General features: G+C 40.0%; 1 protein-coding gene across 2 annotated transcripts in view; it reads left to right on the plus strand.

Moving 5' to 3' along the window:
- Nucleotides 1-2500: 2500 nt before the first annotated feature.
- Vcl (vinculin) overlaps nt 2501-21830 on the plus strand; it is a 91145-nt gene continuing 71815 nt past the window's right edge. For both annotated transcript variants that reach the window (XM_090346601.1, XM_090346602.1), the window contains exon 1: nt 2501-2747. In XM_090346601.1, coding sequence (XP_090202727.1) covers nt 2580-2747 — 168 coding nt within the window. In that variant the 5' untranslated portion in view covers nt 2501-2579. The remainder of the gene's footprint in view (nt 2748-21830) is intronic.

The following is a 21830-nucleotide window of genomic DNA, read 5'->3' on the forward strand; positions in this document are numbered from 1 at the left end:
GGGCTCTATCCCTGAGCCTCTTTGTTCTCAAGGCTAGTGCTTTACCACTTAAGCCACAGCCCCTATTCTGGTTTTCTGGTGGTTAATTGGAGATAAGAGTCTAATGAACTTTTGTGCCCTGGCTTTGAACCTCAATTCTTAGCTCTCAGCCTCCTGAGTAGCTAGTATTACAGGCAGATGGCATGGCACCTGGCCTTACCCTTATTTTTGAACAAGGGTTTCATATTTTCATTTTGTAATGGGTTCCACATACTGAGTAATTGGTCTCATGTGTAAGCTAAGGCAAATTTCAGAACTTCAGTTTATGTAAAATGGGGTGATAAAATAGTAAGTAAATGTTGCATATTTTTGAACTTATTCTAGTGTCCAGAATATTGGATATACCAAACACTTGTTAGCTTAAAACAGATATAGATAAAAGTTCATAGTCGGTGAATTAAAGGGAAGATATACACTGGGTACGGTTTCTTCAAGCCTTTAATTCTAGCTATTCAGGAGGTTGAGATCTGAGAATCATGGTTCAAAGCTAACTTGGGCTGGAAAATCCATAAAACTCCACCTAAGCAGCAAAAAAGCAGAAGTACAGGTGTTGGTCAGTTGACAGAGTGCTAGCCTTGAGGGAAAGAGCTGAGGGACAGAGCCCAAGCCCTGAGTTCAAGCTTCAAGTACCAACACACACACACACACACACACACACACACACACATACACACACACACACACACACACACACACGGTAGGCATGACAAAGGAATAGTTAAGGATTTATTAATATATACAGCAGGAATGAGAGAAAAGAATTCATAACACCAGATAAAAATATCCTTAATAATTGGTTAGGACAACATGCACTTTTAGCTTCTTACAAAATTTGGGTCTTTTTAAAATTGTAATTAATAGAGGGGTTACAGTTATGTTTGCCAGATAGAAGAAACATTACTTCACACACATTGATACCCCTTCTCATGTTTTTGTTCCCATTTCCCTCCCCCCACCCTAAAATGTGGATCTTTAGAAAATATTTTCATTGGATTTGATGATCTTTTGCTTGCAGACATTAATAAAAATCCTTCTGCCAAAAAATGAGGAAGTTTGGGCAAAACAGAACTTGAGGTTAGCAACCCGCAAAAGATGTCTTAAAGCATGCTATGAGAAGATTAGGCAATTTGTTTTCACCTACCTACATGTAAAAGATGCATACTCATATTTTCACTTCACTTGTAGGTGAACAACACAGAGACAAACACAGTAATGTTTATGCAGGGTTGGTTTTGTTTTGTTTTGTTTTGAAGACAGTCTTGCTATGTGGTCCATGTTGGTCTTAAATTTTGGGGCTCAAGTGATTCTCCTGCCTCTACTTTTAGAGAGCCAGGATTACAGAGCTACAGGCCTGGCTTTAGGATTTCTTTTTTCTTTTCTTTTTTTTTTTTGCCAGTCCTTGGCTGGAACTCAGGGCCTGAACATTGTTCTTGGGCTTCTCAAGGCTAGAGCTCTACTAGCACCTCTTCTGGCTTTGTCTGTGTATATGGTATGGAGGAATTGAACCACTCTTCTGTATGCTAGGCAAGCACTCTACCACTAGGCCAAACTCCTAGCCCCAAGGATTTCTTTCTTTCTTTCTTTTCCTTTTTAATAATGAAAAGTAGGATCCAACGTAGGTCAATTACTGGAGAAAATGGCTGTAGAAAAAGTTTATTCCGTGCAATGGAATATGATGCAGCCACTAAAAAGAATGAGTTAAAGTGAACGATAAAAAGGTAATTTTATTTTATATGAGGAAAGAAAAAGCCCTCCCAAGCTCTTCCAAAATGTTTACTCTCCTTTACTTAGGAAATACATACTTATAAGTGAAATGCATAGACAAAGGAGTAGAAAATTACACACGCAGCGGGAATGCAGCTTATTCCTGAGGAGGGCAGGGGGAGCAGCCTGTGTTAATCAATGGGACACTCACGTTTCTCGGCGCATTTCTGTCGTTTGGGTCTTTTACGCTTTCATGTTTTACTAAGAGAAGATGGAAAGAGTGTTCTGACAGTCTTGTGAGAAAAGAAAAGTTGAGGAGCTTTGGCCGCACAGTCTCTTCAGACCCCACGGCGGCTGAGGTGAGGAGACTCCGCCCCGCTGAGGTGATTCTGCGGAGGGGCGGAGCTACGCAGATCTGAGGCGGGAGACGGCTCCGGGGGGCGGGGCCTTCCAGCTCCCGCCGCCCGCTCCGTTCCCACCATGCCCTTATAAGGAGCGCCGAGCGCTAGGGCTCGGGAATCCGGTTGCAATCCCTGCGGCGCAGCCCCAATCCCAGGCCCCTCCCTTGGGAATGAGGGCGGGGCGGGACTTTGGCGGTGCGGCGGTGGTGGGGTGGGGCCTCTCGAAAAAGAACCAATAGGAGTAGCAGCTCCCGTCTGATCAGCTATTCAATTGGTCGCAGGACACGAAGGGGCGGGGTGCCCCGTGAGGTTAGTTACGCCGAGGGAAGCCCGGAGTCTGTAGTCGCTGCTGGGAGTCTGTCTCTCCACGGATTCCTTTCCCCGCAGATCTTGTTCTCGGTCGCTCGCGGTTCGCCGCCCCGCTAAGCCGCCGCGATGCCGGTGTTTCATACACGCACGATTGAGAGCATCTTGGAGCCGGTGGCGCAGCAGATCTCGCACCTGGTGATTATGCACGAGGAGGGCGAGGTGGACGGCAAAGCCATTCCTGACCTCACCGCTCCGGTGGCTGCGGTGCAAGCGGCGGTCAGCAACCTCGTCCGGGTAAGCGCTCTGGGCCTAGGCCTGGGTCGGGGCTGGGGCCGAGGCCGGCGCTGGGGCCGGGGGCGGGGCCGGGGGCGGGAGACAGTCCCCAGAGTCCTGGTCCGACTAGCAGCTTCCATTCGCGGGCTGTCCGTCTATCTCTGTGCCAAGATGACAGGGATTCGAATGCTGATTAACCCGCCTGTGACCTTGAGCAAAGCCCAGAGCTTCTAGAGGGAAGGGGGGCTCAGTTTCTCCATCTATAAAATGGGGACAATCATAATAAAGCCTGCCTTGCCGGGTGTGTTGTGAAGATTCCGCTAGGTATTAGCGTGGCATTTTGCCTGTAGCAGGCGCCCACTAATGATAATTGTTAGGCAGTCTCCCCTGGGCCGGCTGTGGTCCCCCACGGTGTGTACCTTGCGCTCAATTCCTTTTTAGGCCTGTGAGTAAGACAGTGGGTATTCTTACGGATTCCTCCCAGACACTCTGGTTTGAACACCACTGTGCTCCTTCCTGATTCTTCCACCTGGCATTCCAAGACCTGCCTGACCCCAACCGGCCCACCTCTTCCCTTGGTCCCATTTCAGATCCTTTTATCCCCACTGATCATGCCTATCTCTGGTCTCTATCCACTCCTCTTTCTCACACCTTTATGCAGGAGGCCCGTTTATCTTCTCTCTTGAACTACTGCCTTTCAATTTATTTCCTCCTCTGTAGATTTCCACCTGGCTTTACCTTCTGTCAAACCGTTTCCTCCCACTGGGCCTTTCCTGACTCGGGGGCCCTCCTCCTCCGCCCCTCCTTCTGGCAGGAAGCAAGATGGAGCTGCCAGGAGAGGCCTGTGGAATCTAAGATTTCCAGCCCCCTGACTGAAAGAAAGCTGGGGTGTCCCCTCCCCAGGTACACTTCCTGGTGGTCAGTAGCCCTATAGATCATTGTAGGCCACAGTTGTGACAAATAACAAGTGATTGCTACAGGAGGTGAAACCTTCTGAAATGGGGAAAGAGATACCAGTCTGATAACAGTCCTCTGGCTAATGTCTGTCACTTACTTGTCCACTCTGGGGGGGTGACTCAGAGCAATGTTGCTTATGATGAACAACCCTGGAAAAAGTTTATGCCTCTCCCTTACAGAGCTGTGTAAACAGTGTGTGTTAGGTAGTTGGGAGGTAACTGACTGTGGGTCTGGGTGGCGCTTACACTATTTATCTCATTACAGTAGTGGACTTAGAGAGGCACTTCAGCAGTTGAATGTCTCCTTGAGTTTGTTTTTTTTTTTTTTTTTTTTGAGGAGAGGGGTGGGTCTGGACTGTTTAGCAGTTCAGGAGACTAGAGCAGTTCAGGAAGGCCTAGACTTTGGATAGCAGGAAAAATGGAGAAAGAATTAGGTAGGAAGCCTAGAGGACAGGGAAATGCCCCATACTAAATTCTTGTTCTTCTGTAGAGATTCAGTAAGAATTTATTCAGTAAGAATACTGTTCATTCAGAATGTCTGATTTTACATTGTTCTCATTCTCTTTAAAATTAATTTTAATCTGATTTCAGAGTACATTCTTATGTAGTGCTCTCTAACATGGCTGCATTCCAAGCCTCCATTTTTCTTGCCAAGTAGGAAACAATGTAAAGAGACAAGGTAACAGAGTTTCTATGTTGTACTTCAGGAAATGAAATCTTAAAACCACATGTTGCACTTGGAGTACAGATAATACAGTCAAGGGGTTGATATCTGGTTAGGCTAGTAAGAAAAAAGTTATTCATGAACTTCTATGCTCTGAATTAATAAGCATTGAATGAGTACTGCATGAAGAGCATTGTAATGAATTAATGGTTCTCAAAGTATGCATGAGAATCACCAGTAGGGCTTTTCAGATATAAAAATGTCCAGCTCCTACCCCAGACATACTGGAGAGCTCTCCAGGGGTGAGATGAAGGCCTTTGTATTTTTAGGAGGCTCCATAGTGATTGTCATAAACATGCTCAAATAGAATATCCTGTAATAGACATGGAGACAAATTGAAAAGAAGTAAGGACAATCAGAGGCTGAAAAAAATCACATCTAGTTACAAACTTTCCACCACATTCAAAAGAAGGAATTTGAAATTCGAATTCCATATGAATTAGGTAGAGAGAGTAGACAGGATTGTATTGAGTCATGAATGGAGGTTCTTTTAAGTCGCTCCAGGTTGTCTTGATTGTAACTCAGGAGGAAAGTTGAGAGAAATTAGAGATGAAGTCAGTGCATGGCATATGGGCAGTTTAACAGAAGGCCTCATCCATCTAGATGAACAAAGAGAGTGGGAGGGGGAGCATGAGAATGGTGTGTGAGCAAACTGTGGGTTTGGCTCTGGGGAGGCCAGAAGATCTAGCTTTTGCTTTGATTTCTCAGTGCCAGTTGTGGTATTTGAATATATGGTTCCCATATGTGCCTCAAGTTTCTGTCTAGAGAGCAGGCCTTTATATGTATATTTGAAAGCCAGGGCCTAGCGGTGAGTAAATGTACATTTTGACTGGTTAGCTACTTCATTTACCATTTATTATTTAGCATTCTTGGCCTACATGACTTCTGGATATTTGTAAAATTAAAAGTTACTAGATGAGCTGGGCATTGGTGGTACATATAAATATGTAATGTATATAAATAATATATTACATATGTAAATTATATGCATATAATTTATATGTGTATGTAATTCATGTATAACTTATATATGTATATAATTTTCCAGTTCCTAACCTCTACATTGAGTCACAGATGGCTCAGTAAATATTGCTGGAGAAAAAGGAACTGTGGGTCGGATGAGAAATGAAAAGGCCTTATAAGTTGGTTGATTATAAAGAAGATGAAGGTCTTAGATGATGCAAGGAAAGTAGAGAAGGAATTAACCAGTAATCTAGCAGAAGACATAATATCTCTCTATAATGGAATGCTCACCTTGTTGGCAAGAAGTATATGGTATTACTATAAAATAAAGACTGACTTTTGAGCAGACTGAAATTTGTCAGGTGGTATGGTATATACCTACGATCTTTGCTTCTCAAATTGTGGAGGTCAGGAAGACTGTAGTTTGTCGGCCAGGCAAAAAAGTTCTTGAGAACTATCTCAATAGACAAATCAGGAGTGGTGCTACACAACTACAGGAAATGGGTAGAAGGATCACTAGCTAAGGCTAGCCTCAGGTAAAATCTGATACCTAGGGGCCTGGAGTTTGGCCTAGTGGTTGAGTGCATGCCTAGCATGCACAAAAACCCGGGTTCGATTCCTTGGTACACATACATAGAAAAAAAAAGCCAGAAGTGGTGCTGAGGCTCAGGTGGTAGAGCTCTAGCCTTGAGAAAGTCCAAGGCCAATGCTCAGGCCCTGAGCTAAAGCCCGCCCAGGACTGGCCAAAAAAAAAAAAAAAAAAAAGTAAAATAAAATCCAATACCTGTCTGAAAAATTTATAAAAGGGCTTTGGGTTTGCCTTAAGTGGTAGAGCACTTACCTAACAAGATGAAGCCCTGAGTTCAAACTTCCCCCTTAAAAACAATGTCTGGAAGCTATATCCTTATTCTAATATTTCTCTTCAGAGATTTTTTTCAGATTATTTACATGTAAGTGAAAAATTAATTTTTTTGGGGGGGTCAGAAATGGGGCATCAACTCTGTCTTGAACACTGTCCTTTAGCTATTTTGCTCAGGGCTAGCGCTCTGCTAGTTTGAACTATAGCTCCACTTCCCATATTCGGGTGGCTAATTGAAGATAAGAGTCTCATGGACTTTTCTGCCCAGGCTGGCTTTGAACTGTGATCCTCAGATCTCAGCTTCCTGAGAAGCTAGGATTATAGGTGTGAGCCACCAGTGCCTGGCTCCCAAATTAAATTTTTTGGGGATTAAAAAATGTACATTTTGACTGGTGGGCCATTCTTGAGCCCAACTACTTCATTTACCATTTATTGTTTTACATTCTTGGCCTATATGGCTTTTGGATATTTGTAAAATTAAAAGTTACTAGATGAGTCAGGCTTTGATGCAGCAAAATCTGTGAAACTCTTTATCTCCAATTAACTGTCCCCACAAACTGAAAGTGAAACTGTGATTCAAAGTGGTAGAGTACTAGCCTTGAGTGAAAAAGCTCAGGGACATGGCCTAGACCTTGAATTCAGCCCTACCCCCCCCCCCCAAGAAAAACAAAAGACACAGAAAGTTAGTAGGTGAAGATGAGTTTTTCAATTGTTAGAGCATGGCCATTTATTCACTTACAAGGCAGGTACTTTTAACATCTCTGTTGAATTATATATGTATATATATAAATACATGAATAACACCATTTTTGGAACAGTTTTATTGAGAAATAATTCATATACCATATAATACACTCATTTAAAATATAGAGATCATTATTTTTGGATATGTTTACAAGGTTGTGCAATCATCACTACAGTCTAATTTTAGGACATTTTTGACTCTTCCAAAAGAAACCCCATACTCATTAGCAGTTATTCCTTGTTCTCCTTTCTTCCTCTTACCCCAGTCTGGAAGCCAGCAATCTACTTCTTCTGTGAATTTGCCTGTTCTGGACATTTCATATAAATGTCATTTCATACAAGTATATAGATATGTCTTGCCTGTAGCATAGTGCTTTATGGATCAGATCATCAAATCATTCATGGATCAAATTTCATTCCTTTTTAAAAATGCTAAATTATACTCCATTGTATGAAGAAAGGCAACTTCAAACACAGAGAGCAAGTTCTATACAATAATAAAGCATGGGTGGTGGGGGGAGGGAAAGTGGGAGTTGGAACATAGAAAGTACACAGAAGTTCCAAGAAGAATAGGCTTCAGTAAGCAGTGTAAGAAGTTAGAAATCTTTGACTGCTCAATGTATATACAGCATTGTCTATATATTTTCTTTTCTCATTGAGGTGGCCTATAGAAAACTGTCAGTCTTTGATGTATGTCTATGACAGTCATGTCAGTTTTATTAATGGGGCTTCAGATACTTTGCTTTTCACATAGCATCTGAAGACAAGTGTTTTAACTATTCCCTGGGCTCATGAAAGATTTATTTGGGGAGTTTTTGTGGCCAGACTTTTATGGGCCTCACCCATATATCTTAGGCTCTTGGGACCAGTGCTGAGACAAATAGTAGCATTGTCTTCACTTTGGGCTGATAGATGGGAAAGGGTGTTCTCTTAAAAGAGAGTTTAGCAACTAATTTGGTCACTTTGTAATGATCAGTTTTAAACTGAAGTTACTTTTTGCTTTCATTTCTTTTGACTGATATTAGATTATTTTAGTTAAAAATAAATAACAAAAAATGACAGATTTTTAAAATACTTTTCTATATTTCCTGATATTTTTATCTTTGTAGGATGCGTTTATTTCACATAAAGCTGCAGTTCCATATGTTTTTTCCAACAAGGACATAGTTTCATTTTTCTATTTTGTTTTCTAATTTTCAAAATTGTATACTTAATGTATTAAGCAAAAAATTAGTATATTTGTATCACCTTTTATAGTTCATGGAAGACTGCCATGTTGATGACTTTAAAGCAGTTCTGTAGGGTAACTGTTGTGGGGTTTCTATTTTATAGATGAGGAGACTGCAGTTTAGAGAAATTAAATAGCCTCTGTATAGCTAATTAGATTGGACTCAAATTCAGGCTCTCTCTCTCTCTTTTCTTTTTTTTGGCAATCCTGGGATTTGAACTCAGGGTTTGAGCACTGTCTTTGGGCTTTCCCTAAGGCTAGTACTCTACCACTTGAGCCACACCACCACTTCTGGCTTTTCTGTGTATGTGGTATTATTGAACCCAGGTCTTCGTGCATGCTAGGCAAGCACTTTACCACTAGGCCAAACTCCTGGCCTCTGGCTCTCTTAATCCAGATTCTCCTCCTTTTTCACTCCAGTGGTGGGGAGCATCTGGCTTTTGGACCACATGAGGCCCATAAAATCATTTGATACATGATGGGACAAATATTTGTGTTTCTCAAATGCTTCTTGTGGCTTCCTCTGGCCATTTCTCTGCATTGATAATTTTGTATGGTCTGCAAATGATGTTATAAATACCCAAATGGCCCTTGGTAGAAAAATGGATTTCCATCTTTGAGCCACAATTGCTAAATATCAGAGAAGGTCCTCTACTTTGACTCAGAAAGAACAAAACTGTTATTAGTCATAAAGTCCCCATTTGCCCTGGGACTGGCAACAGAGCCTGTCTGAAGGGCCTGTAACAATGATGTGGAAGTAGACTTGTTTCATAGATGTACATCAGTTTCACAGCATTTCTGTTGCCTGTCCCAACCAACTTCCCTCTCTCTCTCCCTTCCTCCTTTTTATATCCTTCCTTCCTTCCTTCCTCATTCCCCTCCCCTAATCCACTAACCTCCATTTTTCTACCTCTCTTCTTTTTCTCCTTTGTGTCCTCTTCTTCCTCCTTTCTCTTCCTTCTCTTTTCCTGATTCCCCTCCTCTTAAAAGAAAAGAAATAGATACAAATCACCCCCCAAAAGCATAAGCTTGAAAAAGCAAATAAGGAACACACACACACACACACACACACACACACACACGCACACTTTTTTTTGGTGGTGTTAGAGTTTCAACTTGGCAGGCCTTTTATCACTGAAACTTGCTTGCAACCATTTTTTGACTGCTCATTTTTGAGATATTCAGGTCTTGCTTATTGCCTCTGCAGTGCACCTGGACCATACTTTGGCTATTTAATTCAATGCTTCCCTCTGTATCTGGGTGACAGGTGCATACCCACATGCCTAGCTTCTTTCCTCTGAGGTGGAGTCTTGCAAACATTTCCCCAGGCAGGTCTGGGACCATGATCCTCCTGGTCTCAAGGTCCCTTGAAGCTGGAACATCACAACATCACTAAGTAGGACAAAGTAGGAGTCATCGATAGTTTGCTTTGCTTCCCCTTCTGTTGTAGGCATGGAATAAGGCAAGCAGTAGAAAAAAAATTACTTATGGACATAGAACTCATTTAGATTTTAGTATTTCTTGTATGTTTGTTTAAGAGTAAAGCAGCTTGGTTATTTCATTACATATTTAGTTACTGATCATTTGTATGGGTATAAAATGTTTTATATGTATCATGGAGAGGATAATCATTTAACAAAATTTCTGGAACCCCATACGAAACAAGATGAGACTATCCTGTCATGTCCATTTTTCCCAGTCACTAGAGCATGTTTGCATGTGCTACTTACCATACTTGTTTGGCATGTCTTCTGCAGTGAGGTTGTAAGTTCCTTGTGACACGTACCATGTTGATTGTGGTCATAGATTTGCAGTACACATTTTAAAATTGAATAAATATATGCATAACATTAATTAGGAATTATTGGACAGCCAGTATTTCGCACCACCAGCTTGGAAACATCTGGGCAAACCAAATTTTAAATCTCATCAAATTTATAAGGGATTTGGACATTAAATAGAGTATATGCTAAGAGTGAGGAATGGCTGGCTAACAGCCCATTGTTTGAGATAACTAAAGTGTTCAGGCTATTTTGAGTGGTGATTTCTCTGTTTCAGAGTTATTTCAACTATGCAGGCCACTTACTAAATTCATAATGTATGAGTCTGTGACTCCTATCTGGCATTTGGATTTTGCATTCTCTTTTTGGGAGTGCCTTTTAAAAATTTAAGGATTTAGACCAGGTGTTGATATTTTATTTGGAGCCTTTCTATTAGAGTGCAGCTTTATACTATGAGTCATCTTCATCAAGTATCTTTTATTTCCTTGAGCCATATGGCAGGAGACAAAGGTATTATAAAGTTGATCTTTCCTTGTTTCTTTCCTTCTCCTCCTTTTTTTTTTTTTTTTGCTTTCTGGCTGAAACCAGGATTACAAATGTGAGCTACTAGTGTCTGTATGAAGAATAAAATTTTTCTTGTTACTGCCCCCTTTTTTTCCCCCAACTTTTATTCAGGCTGGCTTGAAACTATAGATGCTTTCCCTCAGCCTCTGCAGTACTAGAATTACAGTGTGTGTCACCATGCCTGGCTTAAAAATTACATTTTCACTTTTGAAAATTTAGAAGATCTTTAGTTATGATTTTTTTTTTTTGGTCGGTCATGGGACTTGAACTCTGGGCCTGGGCCTTGTCCCTGAGCTCTTCAACTCAAGGCTACTGCCTTATGCCTGGATCCACAGTGCTATTTCCTGTTCTATCAATCTTTGTCAACTTTTTTCACTATATCTGAGCTTAATTCATCTTTCCCTCACTCTTGGTCACCTTTTCTTCCTACTCCAAATATATTTATATTTGGATAAAAATATAAATTTAGGGGCCGGGATTTTGACAGAGTGGTAGAGTGCTTGCCTAGCATGCATGAAGACCTGGGTTCGATTCCTTGGTACCACATGCATAAAAAAAGCTGGAAATGGTGCTGTGGCTCAAGGGTACAGCTCTAGCCTTGAGAAAAGTCCAAGGACAGTGCTCAGGCCCTGAATTCAAGCCCCACAACTGGCATATATATATATATATATATATATATATATATTTAGCTCAGTGCCAGTGGCTCATACCTGTAATCCTAGCCACTCAGGAGGCCGAGATCCAAGGATTGTCCTTCAAAACTAGCACAGGCAGGAAAGTCCATGAGACTCTTATCTCCAGTTAACACCAGAAAACTGGAAGAGGCAACCTTGGCTCAAAGTGGTAGAGTGCTAGCCTTGAGTTGACAAAAGCTCAGAGACAATGTCCAAGCCCTGAGTTCAAGCCCTATGACCAACCCCTTCCCCCTCAATATATATATATAATTGTATACACACACTCTAGATTCCTGTCTTTTTCATCGTTAAGTTAAATATACAAATATTTGCTATTTAAGGAGTCATGGTCTAGTTAGCTAACTACTATTTCATTAAATGTAGACTGAAAGAACATTAAAATAATAAGATCTTGAAAGGTTATCTTGACATTCTTCCCCCCTCCCTTTGGCAGCTCTAGGGTTGTAACACAGGCCTTGTACTCACTCAGATTGCTTACTTTGCTCAGCTAGTGCTCTACCACTTGAGCCAAACCTCCAGCCCAGCTCTTTCAATTTTTTTTTTTTTTTGCCAGTCCTTGCACTTTCTTAAGGCTAGAGCTCTACCACTAGGTATGTGGTACGGAGGAATCAAACCTGGGTCTTTGTGCATGCTAGGCAAGCACTCTACCACTAGGCTAAACTCCCTGTCAGCTCTTTTGATGTTTACATAATCCTACAGACTTTTCTCATCTGGACTGGCATCCAATGATGATTCTCCAGATCTCAGCATCATGAGTAGATACAGTTGCTGATAAAGAGCCTTTGGCACCAAGCTTGCTGATTATCTTTGAGATAGGGTCTTGCTTCCTACCTGGGTATGTGCCTGAGCTGCAGTCCACCTACTATAGCTTTCCCACTGTTGTAGGGTATAGAGACATTCCATTCTATGTGACTTCCCTCCACGGAGACAGCATCTCATTGACTTTTCTGCATAGGCTGTGCTAGAACCATGATCCTCCCAATCTCAACCTCCCACATAGCTTGGAATGTTAGTTGTGTACCACTGTACCTAGGTATAAGTTGAGAAGGAGTCTTATGAACTCTTCAGTCTGGGCTGGCCTCAGACTGTGATCCTTCCAGTCATAGCCTCCGAAGTAGTTTAGGATTATAGGTGTGAGACACCTGGACCCAGCTTATCTTGATACTCTTGTGATGACATCAAGTCAGATAATCATTGCTTAAACTTCTTGGAGTGTGTACATTGTGTGCAGTAGTAGAGATGATAGACTATTGAGAAAAAGACTATTTGTATAATTAGATATAGAAAAATTGTGTATCGTGTATTTTTTTGCATTGGGTTATCAGTCCTGGGGTGATTTATTTGATGGCAGTTTCTCTTCCCTTCCCTCACTACTCTCTTTAGATTATTGGTTTATTGAAGGCAGGACTGGGTTTTATTCCCAATCAGCACTGTGCTTCTCATAGTCCCTTGCTCAGAGCACTTGATACCTGGTATTTCAGGAGGTCATTATAGGTTATTTCTTGATGAAGAGGAAAAAAACTCCTTATCTTTTGCCTATTGAAAGCGTGGTGATTGTCCTGTCCTATCTTCAAATATTGCTATATTCCAAAGCCTACATAGTCATCAAGAGAAACAAAAATTCATACATAACATGTATTGCATTGGTTGAATATATTTGACTTTTAGAATCCAACCCATTCTTTTTTCCTTCTCTCATAGCCAGCTCAGTAGACTAGTTATATAAGTGTGGTGTGCAGGTATAGAGGATAAGGAATCTTAAAACTAAAGCAAAAAATAGAGTCTTTTGGCCCTTAGACAATTTCCCACTGATAAAAATTCCAGTTAACTGACTTCTGAGGGGAAAGTGGCTGAATTTCACTCAGTTCTTACAACAACTGGCCACAAGCCAAGTTAAAGTCATTCCTCTTTTGAAATAAGGTTTAAGTTATTCTCACAAGTAAGTTCTCTGTGAAGAAAGAAATGGCACATTTGTTGTTAGAGCTAAGTTGAAGACCTATTATTTACCTTCCCAAGTGTTTCTTTTGGGTTTTCTCTTTGTTTTCCACCCCAATTCTGGGGAACTGGCTCATTTTTATCTACTTGGTAGATAGCACAATTTTGTTCATGCAATTAAAATAAAGATATATGAAAGTATGATGATACTTATTTAGAAAACAAAAAAATCCATGCCAGCAACACTTACATTTCTCATTCTACAATTCTTTTTCCCAAAGAGTAAACTTATTTATCAAACTTTATCTATGCACATGGTTGCATGATACAAACAACACAAGAGTAAACAAGGCATAGATTCTAGTCTCAAGTTGCTAAAAATATGGATGGATATAATAATCGATTTAGTCACTTATATTCCTGCAATGAAAAAGTTGTAGAATTGAAGTTATTCCTCTGAAAGGATTGTATGTCAGTACAGTAAATACAGCAGTTTCTTTCTTCATATTAACCTTGAAAATGTCAAGTGCTGCTGATGTTGGAACAGTGGCAGGCACATAGTAGGCGAGCAGCAGGTAGAGAGCAACTGTCGTTGGCTCCAAAAGTCCAAAAGACCTTCAAGCATTGCCATCAACTGCTCTCTGCCTGCGGTACAGTCTCACTGGCTTTTCCTTTCTTCAAAAGCACAATGCTTCCTGTGGGCATGTCTTTGTTCTGCTCCCTCTGCCTGTACTTCTCTTTTCTAGTTGGGTATTTTCTTCTGATCTTCCAATCCTATTAACCCGTCCATATTTTTCTTTTTTCCTGAGACTGGGATTTATATCTGGGATTTGTATCTGAAGCTTTTGCTCATTGGCTGGCATTCTACCACTTGAGCTCCAACAGTGCTTTTTTTTTTTTTTTGTCGGTTGTGGGGCTTAAACTTTGGGCCTGGGTGCCGTGTTTGAGCTCTTCAGCTCAAGGCTACGTCACTAATAACCCTGGAGCCACAACCACTTCCAATTTTCTAGTGGTTAATTGGAGATAAGAGTTTCTTGGATTTTAGTGCCTGGGCTGGCTTTGAACCATGATCCTCAGATCTCAGCCTCCTTCGTAGCTAGAATTACAGGCATGAGCCACTGTGCCTATCTCAACTGTGCTTTTTTCTTTTTTGAATGTTTTCCTGAACTACCTTTCAACTCATATATACTATGTGCATTTTTCCTTTATTATTATTTCATACTTGTAATTATTGGTATGGTTAACATTTCTTTACCTTCTTTATCAAATATTGATTCTACTGTGTTTACTTCTGAATTTTTAGTATACATCCTATTGTGTAGTGCATAGTACTTGAGGTATATGGAGTGAAAAATTAAAGAAAGACCATTTTGCTACTTCCCTCTCAAAAACTGTTTTAGAGTTCTTTCAAAGAATACAGTATATATTCTTTAACTGCCAATTAGGAAAACAGCTAAAATTCATTTCATATGTAGACTATACACACACTATGTGTATATAGGGACAATCCTGCCCAACCCAATACAGAATTATAGAGAATACATAAGTTTAAATACAAATAAAACATGGACTTGGAATTCTTCCTTTTGATCCTTTGCAAATGAAGAAAATAGTCCGCTTTGATAAAATGTATCTAGTATGGGTTAACAAATACCAAAATTAGTCTTTAAATATAGATGCCAGATAAATAAGCATAGAAATATAATAAGAATCTGATGAGGTACTGGAGTTTAATGGGTTAGAGATACCCATGAGGTTCAGATCCCACCAATGACATCTTGAAGAATGGTATCCCTGGGGAAGATACTTTATCCCTATTTCTATGGATTTATTGGTTGGTTTGATGATACTAGGGTTTGGATTCAGAGCCTCTTGCCTGCTAGACCGCTGCTCTACCCACTGAATCATGTTTCAGTGGTTATTATTATTATTATTATTTTTTTAGGATAGAGTCTTGCTTCTCACCAAGGGCAGTCCTCCTATGTTAGGCTTCTCATTGTCATTGGGATTACAGGTGCATACCATTGCATTCAGCTTCCCTCTGTGGAGGCGGAGGCTCCTGGACTTTTTTGCTCCTGTTACTTTGGATCTTTGATCCTCCCAGTGGCAGCCCCCTACATATTTTGGAATAACAGATGTATAACACTGAGCTCAGCTATGAGTTGAAAAAGGGTCTTGTAAACTTTTCTGCCAAGGCTGGCCTTGAACCATGATCCCTCGCATGTCAGCCTCCCATGTAGCTAGGATTACAGTCATGAGCTATTGGCATCGGATTTTTAATCCTTGTTTCTTATGGTTCCACTCTGTAAAACAAAACTCAAGATAATACCGAGTTCTGGAGTGATTGTATGAAATAAGTTCATCAGAATGATTCCTCGTGTGTAATTAAGAGCTCAATCTGTATTAGATTTTATTGCTGATACTTTTTCCCATGGTTTTTAAGACATTTTAAATGTTAAGGTAATGAAAAGGCAGTGTTGATTTTTAAAAAAATGTCTAGGCATAGCTTCTTTTTCTCAGCAAGGCAAAATGCCAATGAAAGCTTTCAGTAGAATTCCATATGTTGTGGAATATACAGTTTTACCAACTGTGGGGAAAATATCACTCAGAATTTTAGATGTCTGAACCTTTGATTGCCAGTTTCCCTTGATTAAAGATAACTATCATCTTTTTTATTTTTATTTTTTGACAGTACTGGGCATGAAACTCCTTCCTTTTTTAAGGGAGGGTGGTTGTTGTTATTATACTAGGGATTGAAACCAGGGCCTTGGTTTAGTAGGCAAATTTTTTTTTTTTTACCACTTGAACTATGCTCTCAGCTGAATATGTTACTACTTGTCTGCCCAGGCTGGCCTCAAACCTTGATCCTTTTCATTTCAGACTTCCCAAGTAGCTAGGATTATAGTCATTGGAGCCTGACTTCTTAATCCTTGCTTCTCATGATCCTACACTGTAAAACAAAACTCAAGATAATACCTGACTCCCAGTGTCATTTTTGAGTATTCATACTAAGTATGTTCCAAGATGCAAAATGGATCCCCTAAAATAAGATAGTACTAAGTCACAAATATACTGTACATATATACAGTACATATATATATATGAAAAAGTTTAAGAAGTAAATCACAATAAGATTAACAGTAATAAATAATTAGAACAATTACAAAAATAATTCTTTAATAAAACTTGTATAATTGTGATTTCTCTTTGTTGCTCTCTTCTTCCCCGTGTCTGGAGCTGCCCTTTCCCTCTTATTGTGACATTCTTCTCAAGCTGCTGAGTTGAAATTAATCACCCTGTTCTGTGTTCCAGTTTCTTTCTTTTTCCTTTTTTTTTTTTTTGTCAGGGTCATGGGGCTTGAACTCTGGACAGCTCAGGGACAGCGCTCAGGCCCAGAGTTCAAGCTGTTCAGTTGAAGGCTACTGCCCTACCCCTTGAGCCACTTCCAGTTTTCTAGTGGTTAATTGGAGATAAGTGTCTTATGGTCTTTAGTGCCCGGGCTGGCTTTGAACCAAGATCCTCAGATCTCAGCCTCCTGAATAGCTAGGATTACAGTCGTGAGCCACTGCACCTGGATGTGTTCTAGTTTCTTATCTAACTGTTGTAGGAATTAGAACTACTGGTGTTTGTTTGTGTCCCCATTCAGCTTCTAAATTCAAATTCTAGAAGCATCTAGGACCCCCATTCAGTGGGATCACTTATGTAACAACAAATGTTGAGGCAGCCATGCTTATATTTTCAGCAATGTCAGATTTACAAGTTATGTTATTTTACCAAGTACTATTACTAAGTACTGTTAGTGTTACTTGATAGCTCCTGAACCATTGGTCACATAGTTTTTTTTTATTATTAATCATGATTACTAATTTTAGTAACTCAGAACACATGTTCTATTTTATGCAGTAATAATATATCACTGGTTGCATTTGCATCACTGAAGTATTTTTCTCTTCTGTCTGAGCAAGAAAAGACAGATAAAAATTCTGAGTCACAGTCAACAGAGTGATTTTTAAAATTCGAAAGACAATAATTTGTTGTTGTAAACCAGATACTCTTAATTTTACAAGGCTCTATAGTAAAAGGAACTATAAATAAACAAGTAAGCGTCATCTCCAAAATTGACATAATCTCTCAGCATCTCTGAAACCCAAACTTGAGTGTTACATTCTTGACATGAACCAGAAAACATGAACCAGAAAACTGAGGCTCCAACTTGGGCTGTTCTGAAGCCTCCATAAAAAGGCGGATTCCTCTGTTAGCTTTTGCTAACTTTTTTGTTATACTTTTCTAATGGCACTGGGGAAGGAGAATGTAAAGCTTTTCTTTTTGTCCCCTTCTTGTCTTCAAATTGGCAGTTTCAAAATTATGCTTAAGATAAATCATTTTTTTCCCTTTTCTTTTGTTTCAAGTCATGTTTTGTTGATCTTTGCTTCCCTCTTCTTTTTCTTACTCAAAACCTCCACCAGTCTAAGGCTTATCTTCTAATCTCTTCCTGCCATCCGTTACTGCCCGGTAAATTTCCCTTAAGTATCTCTGATTTCAACATCTTGTTTCTCTGAAACCTTCTAGATCTCCTCCTCTCCATTAGATCTGTGTTAAAGTTTCTGTCCTTTCTTTCTCTTTGTTTCTTTCTCTCTCTCTCTCCCTCCCTCTCTCTCTCTCCTTCTCTCTCTTCCTCTCTCCCTCCCTCCCTCTTTCTTTCTTTCTTTCTTTCTTTCTTTCTTTCTTTCTTTCTTTCTTTCTTTCTTTCTTTCTTTCTTTCCTTCCTTCCTTCCTTCCTTCCTTCCTTCCTTCCTTCTCTCTCTCTCTCTCTCTCTCTCTCTCTCTCTCTCTCTCTCTCTCTCTCTCTCTCTCTTTCTTTCTTTCTCCAGTCCTCAGGGCTTGAGCATTATCCTTGGGCGTTTTCAAGGCTAGAGATCTACCATTTGAACCACAGTACCACTTCTGGCTTTTTCTATATATATGGTACCGAGAATTAAATACAGTCTTTGTGCACTCTAGGTAAGCACTCTACTACTAGGCCAAACTCCACACCCTGTTTAAACTTTTTTATTATTTGAAAAAAGAAAAAAAAATGAGCTTTTACAAAATTAACATTTTATTGTCCATAAAGTTCTATTGGGACACAGCCATGCCCATTAATTTATTATTTTGTATGGTTCCTTTCACAGTTACAGTGACAGAGTTGAGAAGTTGTGACAGTGACCATATGGCCTAAAAATATTTACTTGTCTGGCCCTTTATAGAGACATAGATTATAGTGTTGTAAATAGGCCTGAGAGATGTTCTAATACAACACTCCCATTTTAAAAATGAGAACACTTCTAAAGCACATTCCTTTGACAGTGAAGAAGCCAAAGTCAGAATCCTGTTCTTACCCTGCCCTACCTTGTGAGCCTACAGTGAAGTCTGGACTAGCTCATGGAGACACTGGATGTTTTATCAACAGACTCCAGAGTGTCTCACTTCTGAGAACATACAGCACGTCCACATCTAAGGTGGATTTGTCCCTTCATAGAATGGCTATAATCTGGGGCTCACACATTGACTCCAACAACGCAGTTAATGCTATTACTGACCCTTGGTGCTATTATACCATCCTTATTCACAATCACTAGTTCACTGTACTAGACCAACTGATGTTCTAGGCTGTTGACTCTTTTTTTTTTTTTTGCCAGTCCTGGGGCTTGAACTCAGGCACTGTGGGCACTGTCCTTGGGCTTTCTTAAGGCTAGTGCTCTATCACTTGAGCCATGGTGCTACTTCTGGCTTTTTTCTATGTATGTGGTACCAAGATGTTGAACCTGGGTCTTCATGCATGCTAGGCAAGCATTCTACCACTAGGCCAAACTTGCTCGCTAAGTTAGAAGTTCATGTTAAAATCAAATTCAATAATCAAGACTTGCCACATTTTCTTTTGCTGTAAAATCTTCCACTTAAACTCAGCTTGAGAGAGTTTCCATTTATAAACTGAATAAAGCATAATGCTGTTCTTCAGTATGCCATTAGGAGTGAACTTGATGTTTAATAAGGATTGAACTGAGCTGAGGGTCAGTGGCTCAGACCCATAATCCTAGCTACTCAGGAGGCTGAGATTTAAGGATTGTAGTTTGAAGCCAGCTGACTCAGCAATGTCCCTGTGAGACTCTTATCTCCAATTAACCACTCAGAAACCTGAAGTGGCTCTGTGGCTCAAAGTGATAGAGAATTAGCCTTGAGCAAAAGAGCTCAGGGATAGCATCTAGGCCCTGAGTTTAAGCCCATCACACACACAGACACACACACACACACACACACACACACACAAGGATTGAACTGGCTAGTTATAAGATTACAGTTAGTGTGTAGATGCTTTGTTAACTGTCCCTAACACATATATTTTAAGTAACCACCTAGATAGATTAATGGATATTTATTACAATGTGATTTTCTCAATTCTACCTAAAGTTTTCTTTTTGTCAAACTGGGAATAAGTTGTCTAAGATGGTAGGGCTGGAAATTTTTTGATGGGTTTTGTTATGTAAGGCAGTATTCCTATCCAAGTCTTTCTCTTGGTTTAAATTGATCTATTAATGTTGCATAAAGAATAGATGAAATACACTCTGCAAAAGGCACAAACACAAATAATATTTTTGGGAATGTGTTATAGTGGTTTTTCTGTCCGTACATCTTGGTCAGTTTGGTCTAGAGGTGAAGCAGCTGTTCTCTGTTTTTACTTTTCAGCAAGTTTACAAGCCAGTCTGTGGTCTACCCATATGTAGTTACACTAAATTGTATTTGCAGTTATTGAAAAGATTAAAAAAAACACCCAGAAGAAAAGCCTAAAGGCAGATTTTTTTTGTAATATAGCAACCATAAAAGATTCCTTTCTGTAAGCATTTTAATTGGCAGCCTTACCATTTGACACATATGTATGACAAAATAGCATTTTCAACTCTGCCTCTTCATGAAAAAAAATTTTTTTTGTAACTTGAGTGCTGTTATTTCACTATGAAGAGATGCTTGTGGCTCTAACTTATGGATCAAAGTGTTTATTATGGCCTGGAGTCAAATTCAATTATAATATTGTAAAACAGACTGCATAATCCAGTTATTGAGCAGAATGGCTCCCAGTGTTAGCAAAAGACACCTAAGACTTTTTTTTTGTCTGGTCCTGGGGTTTGAACTCAGGGCCTGGGCACTGTCCTTGGACACTTTTGCTCAATGCTAGCACTCTGCTATTTGAGCCACAGCGCCACTTCTGGTCACTTTTCTGTGTAATACTAAGCAGTCTAACCAGGGCTTTGTACATGCTGTGTGAGAACTCTACCACTAAGCTGTGCTCCCAGCCCAACACCTAAGACTTTTGCTGTTGGGACACTATTTCAAATTTCAACATCCATAATTTTTAAAAAGGCAACATTGTTGGTTACTTCCGGTTTAATTTTTCTTTTCTTCTTTTTTTAATTTTGGTGGTGCTGGAGTTTTAATTCAAGGTCTCATGCTTGCTAGTAAGGTACTCTACCTCTTGAGCCTTATCCCCAGTCATGGTTTGATTTTAGAAGCTAGCTGAGACCAAGTTACTCAGTTGATCTTCCCAAAGAAAGTAACAGTTCAGAAGCCCAAAAGTTCAAAAGCTCACCTTCGTGAGCCTGGCTTGGAAACCTTACAGGCAAACCAGGGATGTTGTACATCCGTCGATTATACTATGTCCTGATCCTGCGTCCTATTTGTCCAAGAGTTAACTTGAAGTTTTCTTGTTCTTCTTGCCATCTGATAGCTCTGTAGAATTATAAGCTCATGTGAAATAGACTTCCTTGAATTCCACTCCTTCATTTACGCAGGAGAAGAGTATAGTGCACAGCTTTAAGTCTGCTAGGACTGCTCCCAGTTTAGGATTAGAACCAAGATAAACACCACAGTCTGGTTTTAGGTAAATCTGTTAACCCCTGCACCTCATCTGTAAAATGGGATACTAAGTGGTAGCTAGCTACCTTTTAAAGTTCCATGGAGGATTTAATGAAGTAATAAATGACTTGCACTCTGTACTCTAAATTTTTTTTTTTTTTGTGCCAGTCCTGGGCTTGAGCTCAGGGCCTGAGCACTGTCCGTGGACTTTCTCAAGGCTAGAACTCTACCACCTGAGCCTCAGCACCACTTCTGGCTTTTTTCTATGTATTTGGTACCAAGGAATCGAACCTAGGTCTTTGTGCATGCTAGGCAAGCATTACCACTAGACCAAACTCCTGGCCTCTATAAAATTTTTTTAAGGAAAAAAATAAAATTACAAAAGATGACTGCAGTGGTAGAAAGAAAGAAAAAGGGACTAATGTTTATTTGGAATTAAGTAATTGCTAGTTTATAAGTCAACTGATTTGGTTATGTATTACATTGTTTAAACCCTGAGAGAGAATTCACTGTTCCCATTTTATTGATAAGGAAACTGAGGCTCCAAGACAGTAAGTTTCTTGGCCAAGGACACTGAGGTCCAGACCTCATGTCCAAATCCCAGTTCTTTTCCCCCTATATCATGTTAACTTCTGGTATGGGAAATAAGACCTGGGTTTCTTGAAAATAGATTGTGTTTCAAAAATTCATTTACAGATTGATCTCTTGGAGTTGTTTTTCCATAGAGACAATATTGTAAGTGACGTTTCATGTCCTGGCCTGCCTGTA

The sequence above is a fragment of the Megascapheus bottae genome, chromosome 15 (assembly GCF_031878675.1).
Source record: "Megascapheus bottae isolate mThoBot1 chromosome 15, mThoBot2.hap1, whole genome shotgun sequence".
NCBI classification, from domain to species: domain Eukaryota; kingdom Metazoa; phylum Chordata; class Mammalia; order Rodentia; family Geomyidae; genus Megascapheus; species Megascapheus bottae.